Raw genomic sequence first — 15,099 nt, 5'->3', positions numbered from 1 at the left:
GGCTCCCTGGTCAGCGAGGAGTCTTGCTTCTTCCTCTACCTCTACCCCCTACTCTGCTTTCTCTCTCTCTCTCTCTCAAATAAATAAACAAATATTTTTTTAAAATGTTTACTTATGGGGTGCCTGGGTGGATCAGTGCTTCTAAGCATCTGTCTTCAGCTCAGGCCATGATCCCAGGGACCTGGGGTCGAGCCCTACATTGGGCTTCCTGTCTAGCGGGGACCCTGCTTCTCCCTCCCCATCTTATGCTCCCCCTGCTTGTGCTCTCTCTCTCTGGCCCTCTCTCTCTCTTATATATAAATAAAATCTTTTTTTTTTTAAGATTTTATTTATCCATTTGACAGAAAGAGATCACAAGTAGGCAGAGAGGCAGGCAGAGAGAGAGGAAGGGAAGCAGACCCCCTGCTGAGCAGAGAGCCCAACGTGGGACTCGATCCCAGGACCCCGAGATCATGACCTGAGCCAAAGGCAGCGGCTTAACCCACTGAGCCACCCAGGAGCCCCAAATAAAATCTTTTTTTAAAGAAAGTTTACTTCCTCTATTGGCTGTGTTAACTTTTAAACAATGTTAGTGAAACTTAATGTTTTATTCTGTGACTTCTAGATCATTTCTTTGGACTTCCCTCTGTGTAAGCTGAGACCAGGTTTCCAACTTAATTCAGCTGTGCTTTTTCCATAGACAAGGATGAATATATATTCATTCTACTCCATTACCATCATTAATCTTATTCATGCCTAGTGCCTAGTCTATGAGTTAACTGTAATATTCAAAAACCAATAGCATTTATGTCATAATTAATTTACACATATTAGTCACCGAAGAGGCAAGCAAATATGCTGGGATGACATTTCCTTCTTCTTGGATCCAATGTCCTCATCTCTAGGGGACTCTCAGAGAAGAATGTTCTCAGCACGGAGTTTCAAAGTCATACCAAATTTCAGTTTGCTTCATGTATAGGATGATTTTCTTGTATAGCTTTACATTCTTCCTGGGGTTTCTGAGTGTCTTTTCCTTGTTTTGGTGAGAAGAAACATTCCCTCTGCCATTCCCACGGCTTCATACCTCTATTAATCGTATATGTTGTCTAGAATCCACGTTATCCTCCTTACGTTCTGTTCTAAAATAGATAACTTGCGAGCTAGCCACCCTGGGACTTACTCTCTCTATATTCTAGTCAAATACTATCATTTTGGGGATCCTGGATCTTTTACCTTCCATTTCGACCCTAGTGTTGCTAGCATGCGCCATCAGAAGAGAATCATGGGAAGTAAAAATTCTGTATCCTTGGGTGGCTAAAAGGCTTTAATTTTGCCCATATACTCTTTCAGTAGTTTTCTAGGTGCGAAGTGGTTTTTCCAGAATGCATTCGCATTGCCCCGTTGTCTTCAAGATGTCAGTCGTGTTCCCTTGGGATCAAATGCCAGTAAGGCGCTCTTCTTCCCGTCGTGGTGGTTACCTGTTTCTGTGCTGGGAACTTGAGGATCATCTCCCCAGCTTGTGGCTGAAGCACTATGAGCTGTGTTTGGTGGTTGTGGGTCTTTTCCATTCATCTGCTCAGCACTCACCATGCCATTTTAAGCGGAAAAGTCAGACCTTTCTTGATGTCTGGAAATTTCGCTCTGTTGTTGTTGGTAAATATCACTACCATTCACCAAGTTGCTCATCCCCAAAACCTGGAAATCGATCACCTTAGAGACTCCCTCCACCACCCACCACACTGAGTCTTATTGATTCTACCTCCTAAATCCATTTCAGGCTGGTCTCCTTGTCTCTAGCATCACTGTTGCCTTCCTGGTGTGAGTCACCATAACCTTACTTGGACTGACACAGGGGCCTCCGAAGTCACCCCAGTCTTCTCCCGCTGCCTGCAATCTTTGGCCACTTGGCAGCCAAAGGCATCTTGCTAACCCTCAGATCTGACTGTATCACTCTCCTTCTTAAAACACTCCAGTGGCTTCTCTTTGTTCTTAGGGAACGTCTGGTACCACTGGCATGATCTATGTGGCCCTGCATGGCCTGGCCTTTCTGCCAAGCCTTGGCTCTTTCCTTCCCCCAAGCTCACTCTACTCCAGCCACACAGTCCTATTAGATCCCCAGCCATGCTATGAGCCTTCCTGACCTGGGCATTTTCACAAGAGATTTCTTTTATCAGAAATATTTCTCCCCAGCCATTCAAGACTGCGGTACCCACTCACCCTACAGGTACCAGCCTCTTCCGACCTCCCTGCAAGACCATCGATTCACTGTTATGCATGTATTTGCTTCAGAGCATTCAGTACACTTCTAATTAAATATTTCTTTTAAGGGAACTTGGGTGGCTCAGCCGGTTAAGCATCTGCCTTCGGCTCAGGTCATGATCCCAGAGTCCCGGGATAGAGCCCCACATGGAGCTCCCTGCTCAGCGGGGAACCTGCTTCTCTCTCTCTCCCTCACTGTTTGCTTTCTCTCTCTCTCTCAAATAAATAAGTAAAATCTTTAGAAAATAAATAAATAAATACTTCTTTTATCATTTTAACTGAGGTCTGCCTACCTGCTTGTCATTAAGGTCCTCAGGTCAAGGAGGATGCTTATCTGTACCTAAACGTGTAACTAGCAGAGAAAAAGCATTCAGCAATTATTTGCGAATTAACACATGAATGAGTGTCATAAGAACTGTTGTTGTCGCTGAGTTGTTCCCAATTTTCACCTTTTTATAGAGTTCTGTATTCTGTCTTCTGGAGGTTTAGTCCTTTCATATTGGCAAATTCTAGCTGCCTCATTTTGATCCAGTATTTTCCTTTTTGGAAGCTCACGTATGCCCTGTTTATGAGCAATTTCCTTCTGTCCTTTGCCAATTGACCTCCATCTCTTCCATCACCCACTTCGAGGCTTTCTGTTGTTACGGGGACGCCGACCTCTCCCTGATCCATATTGGTTATTTGTCTCTGAATACATTATCTCAGCCCTGCCCTTGGCCTAATCTCAAATCGTGTTTCCTTACTGGAGGCAATATTGCTGCTCATCAGCCACAGATTACTTAAGCACCTGTGCCTCCTTCTCTCTCTCTCCCTTCCCCCGTGCCTTCTTGATGGCTTCATTTATTTTCTAATTCACCCACTTAGAACATAGACTCTGGTGACAGCCATGCTTTCTGCATCTTGAATCAAATCAGATTGCCTGATGGGCTTCTCTTCTCCAGTTTGGAACCTACACGACTGACTCACACTTCCCTCCCTCCCTCTCCCTAGCCCCAGCGTATTAAGGAGACTTACTGTCTCTGTGTTTGGGGAGAGTCTGTGTATCAGACAGTTCACTGTTCCACTGCACGTAGACGCTTACAAAGCTTGGCATCCGTTCCCAGTTTTGAGTTTGTGATTTATGTTCTGAACTCCGTCATTTCTCTGTCCCTTTGTTTCAACATGGCAGGTTTTAATATGGGGAGGGTTTTAAAACCTGAGAGTCAGGGCACCCAGATGGCTTCATTGGTTAAGCATCCGACTCTTGATATCAGCTCAGGTCTTGATCTTGGGGTCATGAGTTCGAGCCCCACAGTGGGCTTCATGCTGGGCATGGAGTCTACAAATGAATGAATGAATGAATGAATGGACGAATGAATGAATGAACCTACCTACCTTCCTGAGGGTCAAGTGAAAGCTTTGTTGCCTTATCCTCATGCCACCATCACCCCCTAGCCCCAACCCAAATGCGCTGAACCCACAAAGTCCCGTGTAAGATTTTAGGAGTTCTCGAGTCCCTACATCTCATCCACTGACCCTTGATCAGGAATCTATGCTTTTCTGGCAGCTTTGGGCATCTTAGTATCCTCCAGGATTTTCCTTCCTCAACAACTTTTGGAGGAGGAGGAGGCAGGAGTGGGGAGGGGGGCAAAAGTCCATCCACTCTCCATGGCTTCTGTTCTAACGCAAAACCTAGCACCGTCCACCCCCACCGCTTTCCTTCTTGCCGTCTCAGACTAATCCCTCGAAGCGCTTTAATGCAACCCTCTTTGCCTTTCTCCTCATCACCTCCTTCCCGAATGAGCCACACTTCCTTATTTTCATACATTCTCGCCTTTGCTTCTTTTAAAAGCAATCACCCGTTTTTTCCCAATCACCCATAATGCCTGCCTCCTAGGGCTACGGTAGGATAGAAATGAAATCTCGGACATGAAAAGGCTCCGAAACGTTCAGAGCACAGTAGCATGGTACGGCATTCTAACGAAGATGATAATCCCTCTGTTCTTTGAGGCGGCTCAGCTGGCTCCTTCCTCTCTGTCCTTGAAGCGTGGCTTCATCCGTGGCCCTCCCAACCCACAACTCCCCTTTCCACCCTAACTCACAGGCATCTTCTCTGTCTTTCACTTGACTCTCTCATCGTCTTACTCGGTCTCTCTCCTCCTTTGTTCAGTTATCTGGCTTTAACAAATAATTCTGTAATTTCCACATTGTAATCTGGAAGAAGCGGTTTAACGTACCACCTTCGCCTTCCACTGTTTCCTTGTTTGCTCTCTCCAAGGTGCTGATCAGAACTCTGAGCTCACTGTAATTTTTTTTTTTGCAAACCTGCTACCCAGTGTGTTCAAAGAAAGTATTCAACTTCGTGTTTCTGTAGCCAGATTACCCACACTTTGCATGCAGCCTCTTTCCCATTGTTCCTAGCTCTATTCTCTTTTCTTTAATAGTCCATTGGAACTCAGTGAGGTGGGAGCAAGTGCAGTCTTGGTGAACAGCTTCAGGATTGGGGGAATATTGGTTTTTGTGTTGAGAGAGACTCATTTGTTCATGTGCCAGGGAGTGGGAAAGTGACTAGGGAGATAAAGGTTGATGATACAAGGAGAGATGGGATTCAGAGAACAGAAGAGGGAAAGGAAGAGGAAGAACACCTCTTCCATTGAGCAGGATGCAGATACAATGGCAGAAAATTGAAGGAGTTCCTGCCTCATGGCATATGTTTCCCCAGGGAAGTAGAGAGTGAAGCAAGTTGCTGGGAGTCAACGGAAAGATTGCCAAACAGCATTGAGGAGGAGAATCCTGAACTTGGGGTGGCTCCAACTCACCAAATATTTCCCTTCCTGTCTTGTTAATTCATCCAGGATTGGATGGATTTAGCAAAAGGGTGGCACAGAAGCAGAAGGGGCACCGGAGTTGAAGGTTTTCTAAGATCTTCGTCCTAAAGGATTACTGAATCCATATTAAAATAAGAGGGAAGTCAAGGTGAAGGTTAGAAAAAATAGAAGGACCAATGGACTGGGCATTTCACTGAAGCATTTCACTGACAGGTGAGGAGGGATGGAGGGAACCGACTAGAGAGGAGAAAGCAACAGTAGTAGACATGAATGAAGAATTTGTACGCCATGGTTCTTGACAATCATAAAGTCCTGGGCACAGCCATGGGGAGTGAGTAACGGAAGTGGATGGAGTTCGGTTCTTTGAAGATGTCGACGCAGGAGTCTGGAGGTTGGCTGAGTCATCCATTGTGACCTTGAGTTTTGCTGGGATAATGCTGAAACGGGACATATGGAAGATTTTGAACTGAGCCCCCAGTGGAAATGAATCTCACTGGGAAATTGGTGGAAGGCAGGAACATAGACGTTAGCAGATAATATAGCTAAATGACACGTGCTTAAAAAGAAAGGGGGCTTTTATACAAGGATGGGAAGAAATAACCTGCAAGTGAAGAGGAACCTAGAAAAACATTCCCCTTCCTCCCAGCCCTGTGGATACACGGAGCTCGGGAGAGGGCCACGGAAGGTGCCACGTCCTCAGAGACAAGACAAAGAAGCATGCTGGGGAGGTGTAGAAGGAGGTTTACGATGGACACGATCTGGGTGACACTGCCACGTGGAGAGTGGGAAGGAAGATCAGAAAAGGAAAGAAGAGTTAAAGGTAGTGGGAGTGGGGAGGCACAGAAGCCATGGTGCAGAACAGCATGAAGATGAAAAGCCACGAGAATGTGTCTGGCCTGAGGGGCTTGCTGGTGACGGTGCAGGGAGCCCTGAGAGCCTCAAAGTTGCCGGTGGAAGGACCCTGCAAGTTTGCCCCAGCTCATCATGGGGCCGGCATGTTCGGTCCTTGCAAGTCCCTTCAACGCTTCCCCTTCTCAACTTCTCCACATCAGCCTCATCACCACACCTCAAGCCTAAACTAACCCACGCTGAGCCCCCCGGTGCATGCCAGCCTCTGCCCCAATGGGTCCCTGCAGTCCGTGGTTTGCAAACTGATCTTCAGCGAGAACCTCTTCTCCTACATCTCCCTGACAAACAAAAGAAATCGGCTCTTCTGTGAGTAGGAACCTCACGGAGGCTGTCTAATAATCCCGGCACCTTTTATCCTGGTACTTTCTCTGGAATAAGTTGTTTATATTGCCGGTTCCAAAGCTGACATCAGATCTATTGCCAGCAAGGATTTATGGTTTAATAAGGGTGTTTCTCGGGCTCATCTCAGTTGAATCTCTAATAACTCTTCCTTGCTGCAGAAAGTCATCATCCTTCGTCTCGCACAGACTTGGGAAGGAGACTCTATACCTTTTCTTAGCGTTTAAAAGAAATATCCAGTATTGACAGTTTTGTTTAAATTTTCTTGCAGAAAATATCGAACTGCATCTTTCATTTCAGTTCCCCTGAAACGAAATGTTTAAGGACACATTTTTTAATCTTCTTTCTGTCTTTCTATTTCTTCTCTTTTCTCTCGCGTACTTTATCTTCCTAGAAGAAAATTGCTCCGTAATTCCTGCGTGGCCGTAGATACACTGTTATGATCCTCTGTCTGAAGAATATTATGTAATTTCTCTAAACTTTATTGTACGGGGCTAATCGCTGACATCCCAGCAGAAGTGGTCCTCGCTGCTGAGGCTGGCTGCGTTGTGTGAAGTTTCTCCTGGGCCGGCAGAACACGCAGTGAGATGGCTGTGATGTGTGTCCCTGTAACAGCCGCCCTTCCCAGGACACAGAGCATCTCCACCTGCCCAGCCAAGCCCTTTCTTGTCCTGCCTTTTGCTCCTCTTTGCTCTCACTCATGCAAAGGGAGGAGACAAGACATTCCTCCGTGTTGAGGAACAGCAGAGGAGGCTAATACGGAGTAAAGACCAGGAAGCCAGAACTACCTGAGTCTTACACCAACCAGGCATCCCACCCCGTGGAGGTCCAGGGAAAATGCATAGCCTGGAAGCCTTTTCAGGCTCTAGGGCAGCAGACCAATGCCTGGTGTTCCAGCGAAGCCACACTGAAGGGCGTCATCACCTCAATCCACCCTTGGGGACTCAGTGAGGGTGGAGGGGTAGGGGTTGATGCCCGACAAGTGCTTCCTGTTGTTTGGGAACAGAGAGCGGGAAGAGGTACCCCTCACCCCACAGCACGCTCCAGAGAGGAAGAGGGGAAGGGTATGAGCGTTCAGGCACGCCTGGGTTCGAGCAGTGGTACGGCCATGGGCCTCTCCTCGTGACCACAGGACAACAACAAAGATGGCGGACATGAGCGAAAATAAGGACAACTCCACACCCCTTTCAGGCAGAAAGCTCGGCTACACCTTCAACAACAGGAACTTCCACAACGTGTCTTTGGGGCAAGGACAGGAGGTGGTGGCTGAGGCGGCGCTGGACCTGGCTGCCAAGAAAGGTCACTGGGTTATCTTGCAGGTATGACCCCTGTGCCCTGTTCAGGGTCATTCTTGGCCCCACCGCTGTCTGGAGCTCACAGGGCAATCTCTGGGCTCCTCTGTCCTCTCCGCCTCTCTCCCCTGCCTTTCCTTCCACACCCCTGCCCATCTCACTGTCTGATCCTCTCTCCGTCCCTCCTCTGGGGTCCTCCCCACCGCTCCCCACGACTCCTTGTCCCCTGCCTCTCACAGCCCCGTGCCCCCCCTAACTTCCTGTTTGGGGCCTCCTCGGGGAGTAGGTATCCAGCTGAAGACCGTGGGAATGGGGTCTGGTAGGGGAACCTCTTCCCAGATGTATCCCAGAACTTTCCACCACTCCGCCCTTCTGCTGTACCCCATGTTCTGTGTTCTCGGTTACCCGCGTGACCACGACAGCACACATGTAACTGGAGCTCTCTGCCTCTTTAGCCGGAGCTCATGCCGGCGGGTGCCCGTCTGGGATGTCTCCTGCTGCTCACTTCACCGAACTCCCAAGACATAAGGGCCGCCCCTCTCCTGTCGCCACTTGTCCCCTCATCCCTGGCTTATGCACCTTGCCGGGGAGCTGGGGCTGGGCCAGAGCTCTACTGGGGTGCCCTGGCTGAGCTGAAGGGACTTACCTGACGACCGTGCCCTTCACTACATTCCCTTAAGGAGACACCTGCTCCTTAATCCCCTTGGCGCCCAGCGCCGAGGGCAGACAGAGGCAACACTCTCCGAAAGCCTGCTCGGTGACAGACTCGAGGAAGAGATCAGTGCAAGGGAAAATAAACAAACAAGAAAGGTCACCCCCATCCCGTCCTTGCTCTGAGTCCCTAGAACTTCTGTCTCCTGACCCCTCACTGCGTCACCACTGGCCACAGCGAGAACCCAGAGTTGGGGGGCTTCGTCCTTCCTTTCCCTGGGGCTCTTTGTCCAGAACCTCAAGAGAAAAGACAGTGACAGCTTGGGATCCCACTTCCTCCCTCACAGGCTGGCAGGATGAGACCCCATCCTGGGCCCTTATCCTTCAGGGACCCACCCAGCCACACGGACGGCAGAGAGCCTTTCCTCCCTTGGCACAGAGCCACCCCAGAACGCTTGCATCTGCTGATGTCCTTTCCTGAGAGCTCTCCCAACTTAAATTCGGGAACTGGAATTCCTGCAGGAGGAGTGGAGGGCCTGGCTAAGGTGGCCCTGGCTTTCCCAGGCAGCGCCTTGGAGCCTCGGCTCCAACACAGGGCTTACAAATGAATTCCTTAACAAACACTCATTTCGGCAGCTGCCCCTCACACTTATATAGTGGTTACGGCACACAAAGCCCTTTCAAACCCATTAACTTTGGTCCTTTGCAGCAAGTCTGTGAAGGAAGTAGGGCCAATATTCTTGTTCTTTCTCCTTTTATAGAAAAGAAAGCAGTGCCCAGAGACCAGCTGCTGGGGCCAAGTGCCGTGCTCCATGCCGATCCGTATATTTAAGGCTCTGTGGGCAGGCTTCCTCCAGTATTTCTGGAGTTTTCTCTCCATCATAATGGAACCTGCCACAAAGGAGCCATCCTGCCTACGTCCTGGATTCTGCAAAGTAGTGCTGAGAAACAAGTGTAGGTTCAGACAGACAGATAGACAGACAGGAATCACATGGGGCAGGGGAGAGAAGGCGCAGATGAAGAAGCCCGGCTTGGAGTAGGAAGCCTTCCCAGCGCGTGAGCAGCAATGCCTCCCTGTGTTTTAGGAAGATAAGTTTGGCAACAATTAGCAGAATGGCTGGGAGAGAGGGAGAGAGGACACAAGAAAGCTAGCTAGAAGTTTAAATCAGTGCTTTTCACATTTTAACATGCATACAAATCACGGCAGGATCTGATTGAAATGCACTGATTCAGGAAATCTGGGTAGGGTCGGAGAGTCTGCATTTCTAGACAGCTCCTAGGGAAGGCAACACTCCAAGTCCATGGGCCCCGCTTCTGAGTTATCAAGGGTTCAAATCCTCCATGTCAGAGGTGGGGGTCGAGATTTGGAGCGTCTGGACCGTGTGTTCCAGTCTCCCAATGTAGCCCAGCACCTTCAGCTCTGCCCTGATCTTAGTAGAAATGCAAATGCTCGGGCCTGCCCTAGACCCAAGGATCTTGTTTTTTGTTTTGTTTTTGTTTCTTTAAAAGATTTATTTATTTGACAGAGATCACAAGTAGGCAGAGAGGCAGGCAGAGAGAGAGGAAAGGAAGCAAGCTCCCCTCTGAGCAGACAGCCCAGTGCAGGGCTCAATCCCAGGACCCTGAGACCATGATCCAAGCCTGATCCAAGCCAAAGGCAGAGGCTTTAACCCACTGAGCCACCCAGGAGCCCCAAGGATCTTGTTTTTGAGAAGGCCTGCAGGGAATCGCTGTGCAGCGTCAGGTTTGAGCCCAGTGTGCTGGAGAGACTTGGGAGATCAAGAGAATAGGGTTCAGTTGCCAGAGACGGCCAGGTCCCATCACTGGGAACCCAAGACACCTGCTGCCATGAGCTTTATTTGAAGGCCAGCCCCCTGCCCCCCACTGCTGCCTTCCTGAAACCATCTGCCGCTAACAAAACTAAGCAGATACCTGCGTGGGGTGGGTGGGGGGGTCTTCCTTCCCACTAGAACATCCACCTGGTGGCCAAGTGGCTCGGCACCCTAGAGGAGAAGCTGGCAGAGCACGCGGAGAACAGCCACCCGGACCTCAGGGTCTTCATCAGCGCAGAGCCCGCGCCCTCCCCGGAGGGCCACGTCATCCCTCAGGGCATCCTGGAGAACGCCATCAAGATCACCAACGAGCCTCCCACAGGCATGCATGCCAACCTGCACAAGGCCCTGGACAATTTTTCTCAGGTACCACCCGGGGCGGGGGGGGGGGGGGAGGGAGGGGGGCTGGCGGGGGGCGGGGCGGACCTGACGGGGGCGGGGCGGACGGGCCGCGCCCCTCACCGTGAGTCCGACCTGCGTCCCAGAGCATCCAGCTGCCAGGAGGGCGGGAAGTGGGGGGGACGGGCTGTGGAGCTGTGTGTCCGCTCTGGGACGGACCTCCCAGTGCCCGCGGAGTACAGCCCGGCTCTCAGTTCCCCAGTACCCTGCGGGTGGGGAAAGGGAGCCAAGCTTGGGAGTCTGTCTTTGGCGAGAGGCGTGGGCGAACTCTGCACAGGTCTCCCTGCTAAGGAGATAACCCTCGAAGGAGAGGGCGTGTGGCTGTACATCTAAGGGACATGCTACGCCGACCACATGCTTACTGGCTGAGCACGCTGGGGACGGGTGCGCATGTTCCCACGAGAACACCTGCCATCATCAGGCATCCCGAGAGTCCACGTCACATAACCTGGGTGTCAGATGGGGGATCTGGCCTTAGGACGTCGCCATGTGGTAGACTCTCACAGCGTGGTCCCCGGAGCAGCAGAACCTGCTGGGAACCTGGTAGAAATGCAAATTCTCAGACTCTCCACCTACCCCCCCCCACCTCCTGCATCAGAAACTCCTGGGGTGAGGGCCCAGGAACCTGCATTCTAGCAAGCCTCCAGCGGATTCCAGGGCGAAACTGAGAGGATCAGGACAGAAATTTCAGACGCAGGCCACCGCGTACTAGAACCTTCCTTTAGCGGGAGTCTGAGACTTGTGTTGCAGAGCGTGGATTTAAAGGCACAGGGGTCCGTGGGCTACTGACTTAGTATGAGAGGGTGACTTGTGAAGTCTGCGGCTCAGGCTTTCTGCACCGTCTCAGGAAGGCGTCCTGTCTTGCTGCCTCTTCCTGGGAGAGCTCCCGCTACCTGGGAAGTGGAATCCACAAAGATGTGAGAGCCAGGAGATCCGGGGCTGTGGAGCCACCTCGAAGTCCATCCGTCACCCCGGGCCTTGGTGGAGTCCAAGGGAGGGTTCTAGGATCTGTCCTCTCAGACGTTGCCTTCTAACAGCCCCCTGCAGACCTCTGGCTCCACAGACCCCACACTCACAGACTCACCCCCAGTCCCAGAGCGGTCCCCTCGGGAACCTGAAGGAGGACTCTTGTTACTAACCCAACGTAAACCACCAGGACTAGGGGCCCGCTGGGGTCTGGTCTGACTGAAACTTGACGGCTATATGGTAGTCAGGATCTGAGGAAATTTCCTTGAGTGTGTGAGATCCCCCATCGCTTGGAGATCATGCAGCCCCGCTTGGAGGGGAAAGCTTCCAAGGAGAAGCAAAATGTGGCCAGCCTCCTTTCTCACTCCCTTTCCCATCCCAACTCCAGAACCCACTCACAATCTGGAACAGGGAGAGGGGGAACATTACCAGGAGATTCGAGATCTCTTTGTTTGACATTTTATTAAGAAACCCCTGCTTGTTGCAACAGAGTAGAAAATAGGATGCTGTCTCGTTCATGGGCCTTTTCTTCCCTATCCTTTAAGTGCTTTTTTTTTTTTTTCCTCCTTAAATAAGCCTTCACTAAATTCCTAAGTACTCCATACCAATGGTCAGAACTTCTAAATTTTCCACATTTCATATTTCATGTAGGAGAAATGTAACTTTCTTAAGTCTGAAACCTACAGCCTTCTGTCCAGGAGGCAGTGTCTGGTTCCAAGCAAAATCATTTTTTCTAGAATAAATGAAACAAGATGGGATCAGGAGGGAGACAAACCAGAAGAGACTCTTAATCTCACAAAACAAACTGAGGGTTGCTGGGGGGAGGGGGGTTGGGAGAGGGTGGTGGGGTTATGGACATTGGGGAAGGGTATGTGATATGGTGAGTGCTGTGAAGTGTGTAAACTTGGTGACTCACAGACCTGTACCCTTGGGCCTAATAATACATTATATGTTTATTTAAAAAAAAAAAAGTTGAGCTAAATATAAAAACAAAACAAAACAAAAATTCTTTCTGCCCCTAAAAGTCTCTGGTTGCCTAACAGTGTGAACACACATCACACCACTGAAATGGACACTTAGAAATGGTTGACACGATAAATTGTATGTTGTGTACTCTACCAGGAATTTTTTTTTTTTTTTTTTTGGATTCATAACTGAAAAGTAAAAGGCACTGGGAGGCAGTTAGCTAACTCTCTTGAAGGACACACAGACCCCTCTCTGACCTTTCGCCTCGAGGGTCTTGGAAAGATCCAGAGAGAAGGGTCAGAAGGTGTCTCAGATGCTGGGCCTCCTAGTAATTAACATTACAATATTGTGCCTCAGTGGGACCATCACCATCTATGAAGGCCTTCTGGCTTCACCTCTCAGCCTCTCCCCAGACCCTCGTTCTTGGACCCACGTCCCATCGGGGCTACCACGGAAATAAATCCCAAAGGATGTAGGCTTTTCCTGGTTTTTCAGGCCCTCCCACCGTTGGGCTTTGGGCCATTTATAGCCGTCTTCGGGAACTCATTCTGAGAAAGAGAGAGAGATGTGGGATACAGCCGTTGCTCACAGGTGTTTTCAGTGTTCCATCCTGCTTTTATTAAGTGCCCCAAAACAGAGGCCCGGTTACCACCCCGTATTCACTCTGTTCCTTCAGAGCCCTATTTTAGTCATTTAAGGGACAAATGACAGAACTGAGCTCTTGGATCCCTGCTGACCCTGCTGTTGGGGACGGTCATTCTATTCTGATTTTGTTGGAGTGTGCCACCGTCAACCAGGACTCTTGTCTTTGTGCTTCGAGTCCTTTTTTAGCAGAGCCCAGCGCCTGCGTGACTCAGTCCGTGAAGCGTCTGCCTTCAGCTCAGGTCACCATCCCAGGGTCCTGGGATCCAGTCCCACATCAGGCTCCCAGCTCAGCAGGAGCCTGCTTCTCCCTCTGCCTCTGTCCATCCCCCCCCCACCACCCCGACTCATGCTCACTCACTCTCTCTCCTTTCTCTCTCTCTCTCAAATACATAAAACCTTAAAAATAAAAAAATAAAGTATTTCCTCATTAAAAAAAAAAAAAGTAACAAAGGAAGCACCCTATATCCAGAAGGCAGTTAAGGTCTTGCTCGCATAGGCAGTGACTTGTCCTTCTGTGACACCTCTGACCTTTCCTAGCCATAGCGTTGTGCCCAATATGGTACCCAGCAAAGGCACAGGGGGGCCGCCACATGTCCAGGGAGAGATAGGGACTGTCCTGGGCTCATCATGGAAGAGTCAGAGCTAGTAGAAGCTGAACTGGTCCTGTCTCCTCTGCTTCCGCCCAGGTGAGCGAAGTCTAAGGACCAGTCCTCGGACGAAACAGCAGGACTCAACCCAGTCCGGCTGGCACAAGCTTTGGAAGCGTCCCTTGTAGGCTCTGCCTGCATCTTGCTCCTTCCTCATTACAAAGGGTCTCACTTAGCGGAAATTCTTGTTCATTCCAGGCAATGCAAGGACTCTTGTCCTTGCACGCCTTCAAGACGCACACTTCCCCCGCCGGCCACACCATCACCACTGACCCCCTTAAAATCCGCCAAGCACAATCCCATTGCCTTCCTCTGCACTGTCTCTCCCTTTCTATTTCTTCCTTCTGTCCCTTCTTTATTCCCCTCTTCATGAGCCTCACCCCCCCCCAACCATCTTACGCACGGCAGGCAGGACCCCTCTGCGCTCCTGTTCCCGCAGCCGCGTGGCTGGTCCCCCCTGCTTAAGTTTAGGGGAGCAGGTGGTATGGCGAAGGGCATGGGGTTCCTCTTTGTCTCGTGGCTCCGATTCCCTTCCTCCCCCTCTGTCGCACCGGCCGTGACCACACCTGCTCTGGTTCCACTGTGGGCAAGAAGAGCGGACAGGAAGGGGAGAAATCTGAGATGTTGCTATAGGAGTCCCTGCCCAAAGTGTCACTCCCATGTCACACGCGACCCTCATGACCCATGACCCCGTTTGCCATCAGCTATGCTGGGGGACTTAACAGGTACGTCCAGGGATGCATACGTCAGTTGCAAACCAAACCCTGTAAGAACCTGAATCTAAAACCTTAACTCAGATTCTAAACTAGAGCCCAGCCCCTCCCCAAGGTCCCTTCGGACCCTAAGCCCGCGCCCACCCGCAGTGCAATCTGTAGTCGCACTGTAGCTCCACCTAACCAGGATCTACAGGAAGACTTTCCAGTGCCAACTTCCATCCGCCATAACCCACGCGCTGGTCCGCGCTGCGCAACAGCAGATCTGTGCTAACGTTGGAGGCCACACCTCCCTTGCAGGACACGCTGGAGATCTGCTCCCGGGAGACGGAGTTTAAGAGCATCCTTTTTGCTCTCTGTTACTTTCACGGGGTGGTGGCAGAGAGACGGAAGTTCGGGCCACAGGGATGGAATCGTTCCTACCCCTTCAACACCGGGGACCTCACCATCTCTGTGAACGTGCTCTACAACTTCCTGGAGGCCAACGCAAAGGTATAGAGTCTCTGGCCAGTGCCGCGGGGTGGGGGACAGGGGCGGGGCCACCCCTCAGAAGGGTGAGGCAGTCGGCACAGGGAGAAAGAGCACGCGGTGTGAATGGTCTACACCCAATCCGAGTACAGGAAGGCCAGCAGCGTGAGGCCGAGAAGGGCACCACGGTGAGGTTAGGGCTCAGAAAGCTCAGGAAACCAAACCAG

The 15,099-nt window shown here is 50.7% G+C and overlaps 1 protein-coding gene across 5 annotated transcripts in view; it reads left to right on the top strand.

Moving 5' to 3' along the window:
• DNAH9 (dynein axonemal heavy chain 9) overlaps positions 1-15,099 on the top strand; it is a 321,088-nt gene that overhangs the window by 268,798 nt on the left and 37,191 nt on the right. For all 5 annotated transcript variants that reach the window (XM_059150223.1, XM_059150226.1, XM_059150225.1 and 2 more), the window contains 3 exons: positions 7,485-7,612; positions 10,207-10,434; positions 14,705-14,896. In XM_059150223.1, the coding sequence (XP_059006206.1) occupies positions 7,485-7,612; positions 10,207-10,434; positions 14,705-14,896 (548 nt within the window). The remainder of the gene's footprint in view (positions 1-7,484; positions 7,613-10,206; positions 10,435-14,704; positions 14,897-15,099) is intronic.

Source organism: Mustela lutreola, chromosome 15 (genome assembly GCF_030435805.1).
Source record: "Mustela lutreola isolate mMusLut2 chromosome 15, mMusLut2.pri, whole genome shotgun sequence".
Taxonomy (NCBI): Eukaryota; Metazoa; Chordata; class Mammalia; order Carnivora; family Mustelidae; genus Mustela; species Mustela lutreola.
The sequence above is the reverse complement of the archived record's forward strand: the minus strand, read 5'-3'. Positions and strand labels throughout refer to the sequence as shown.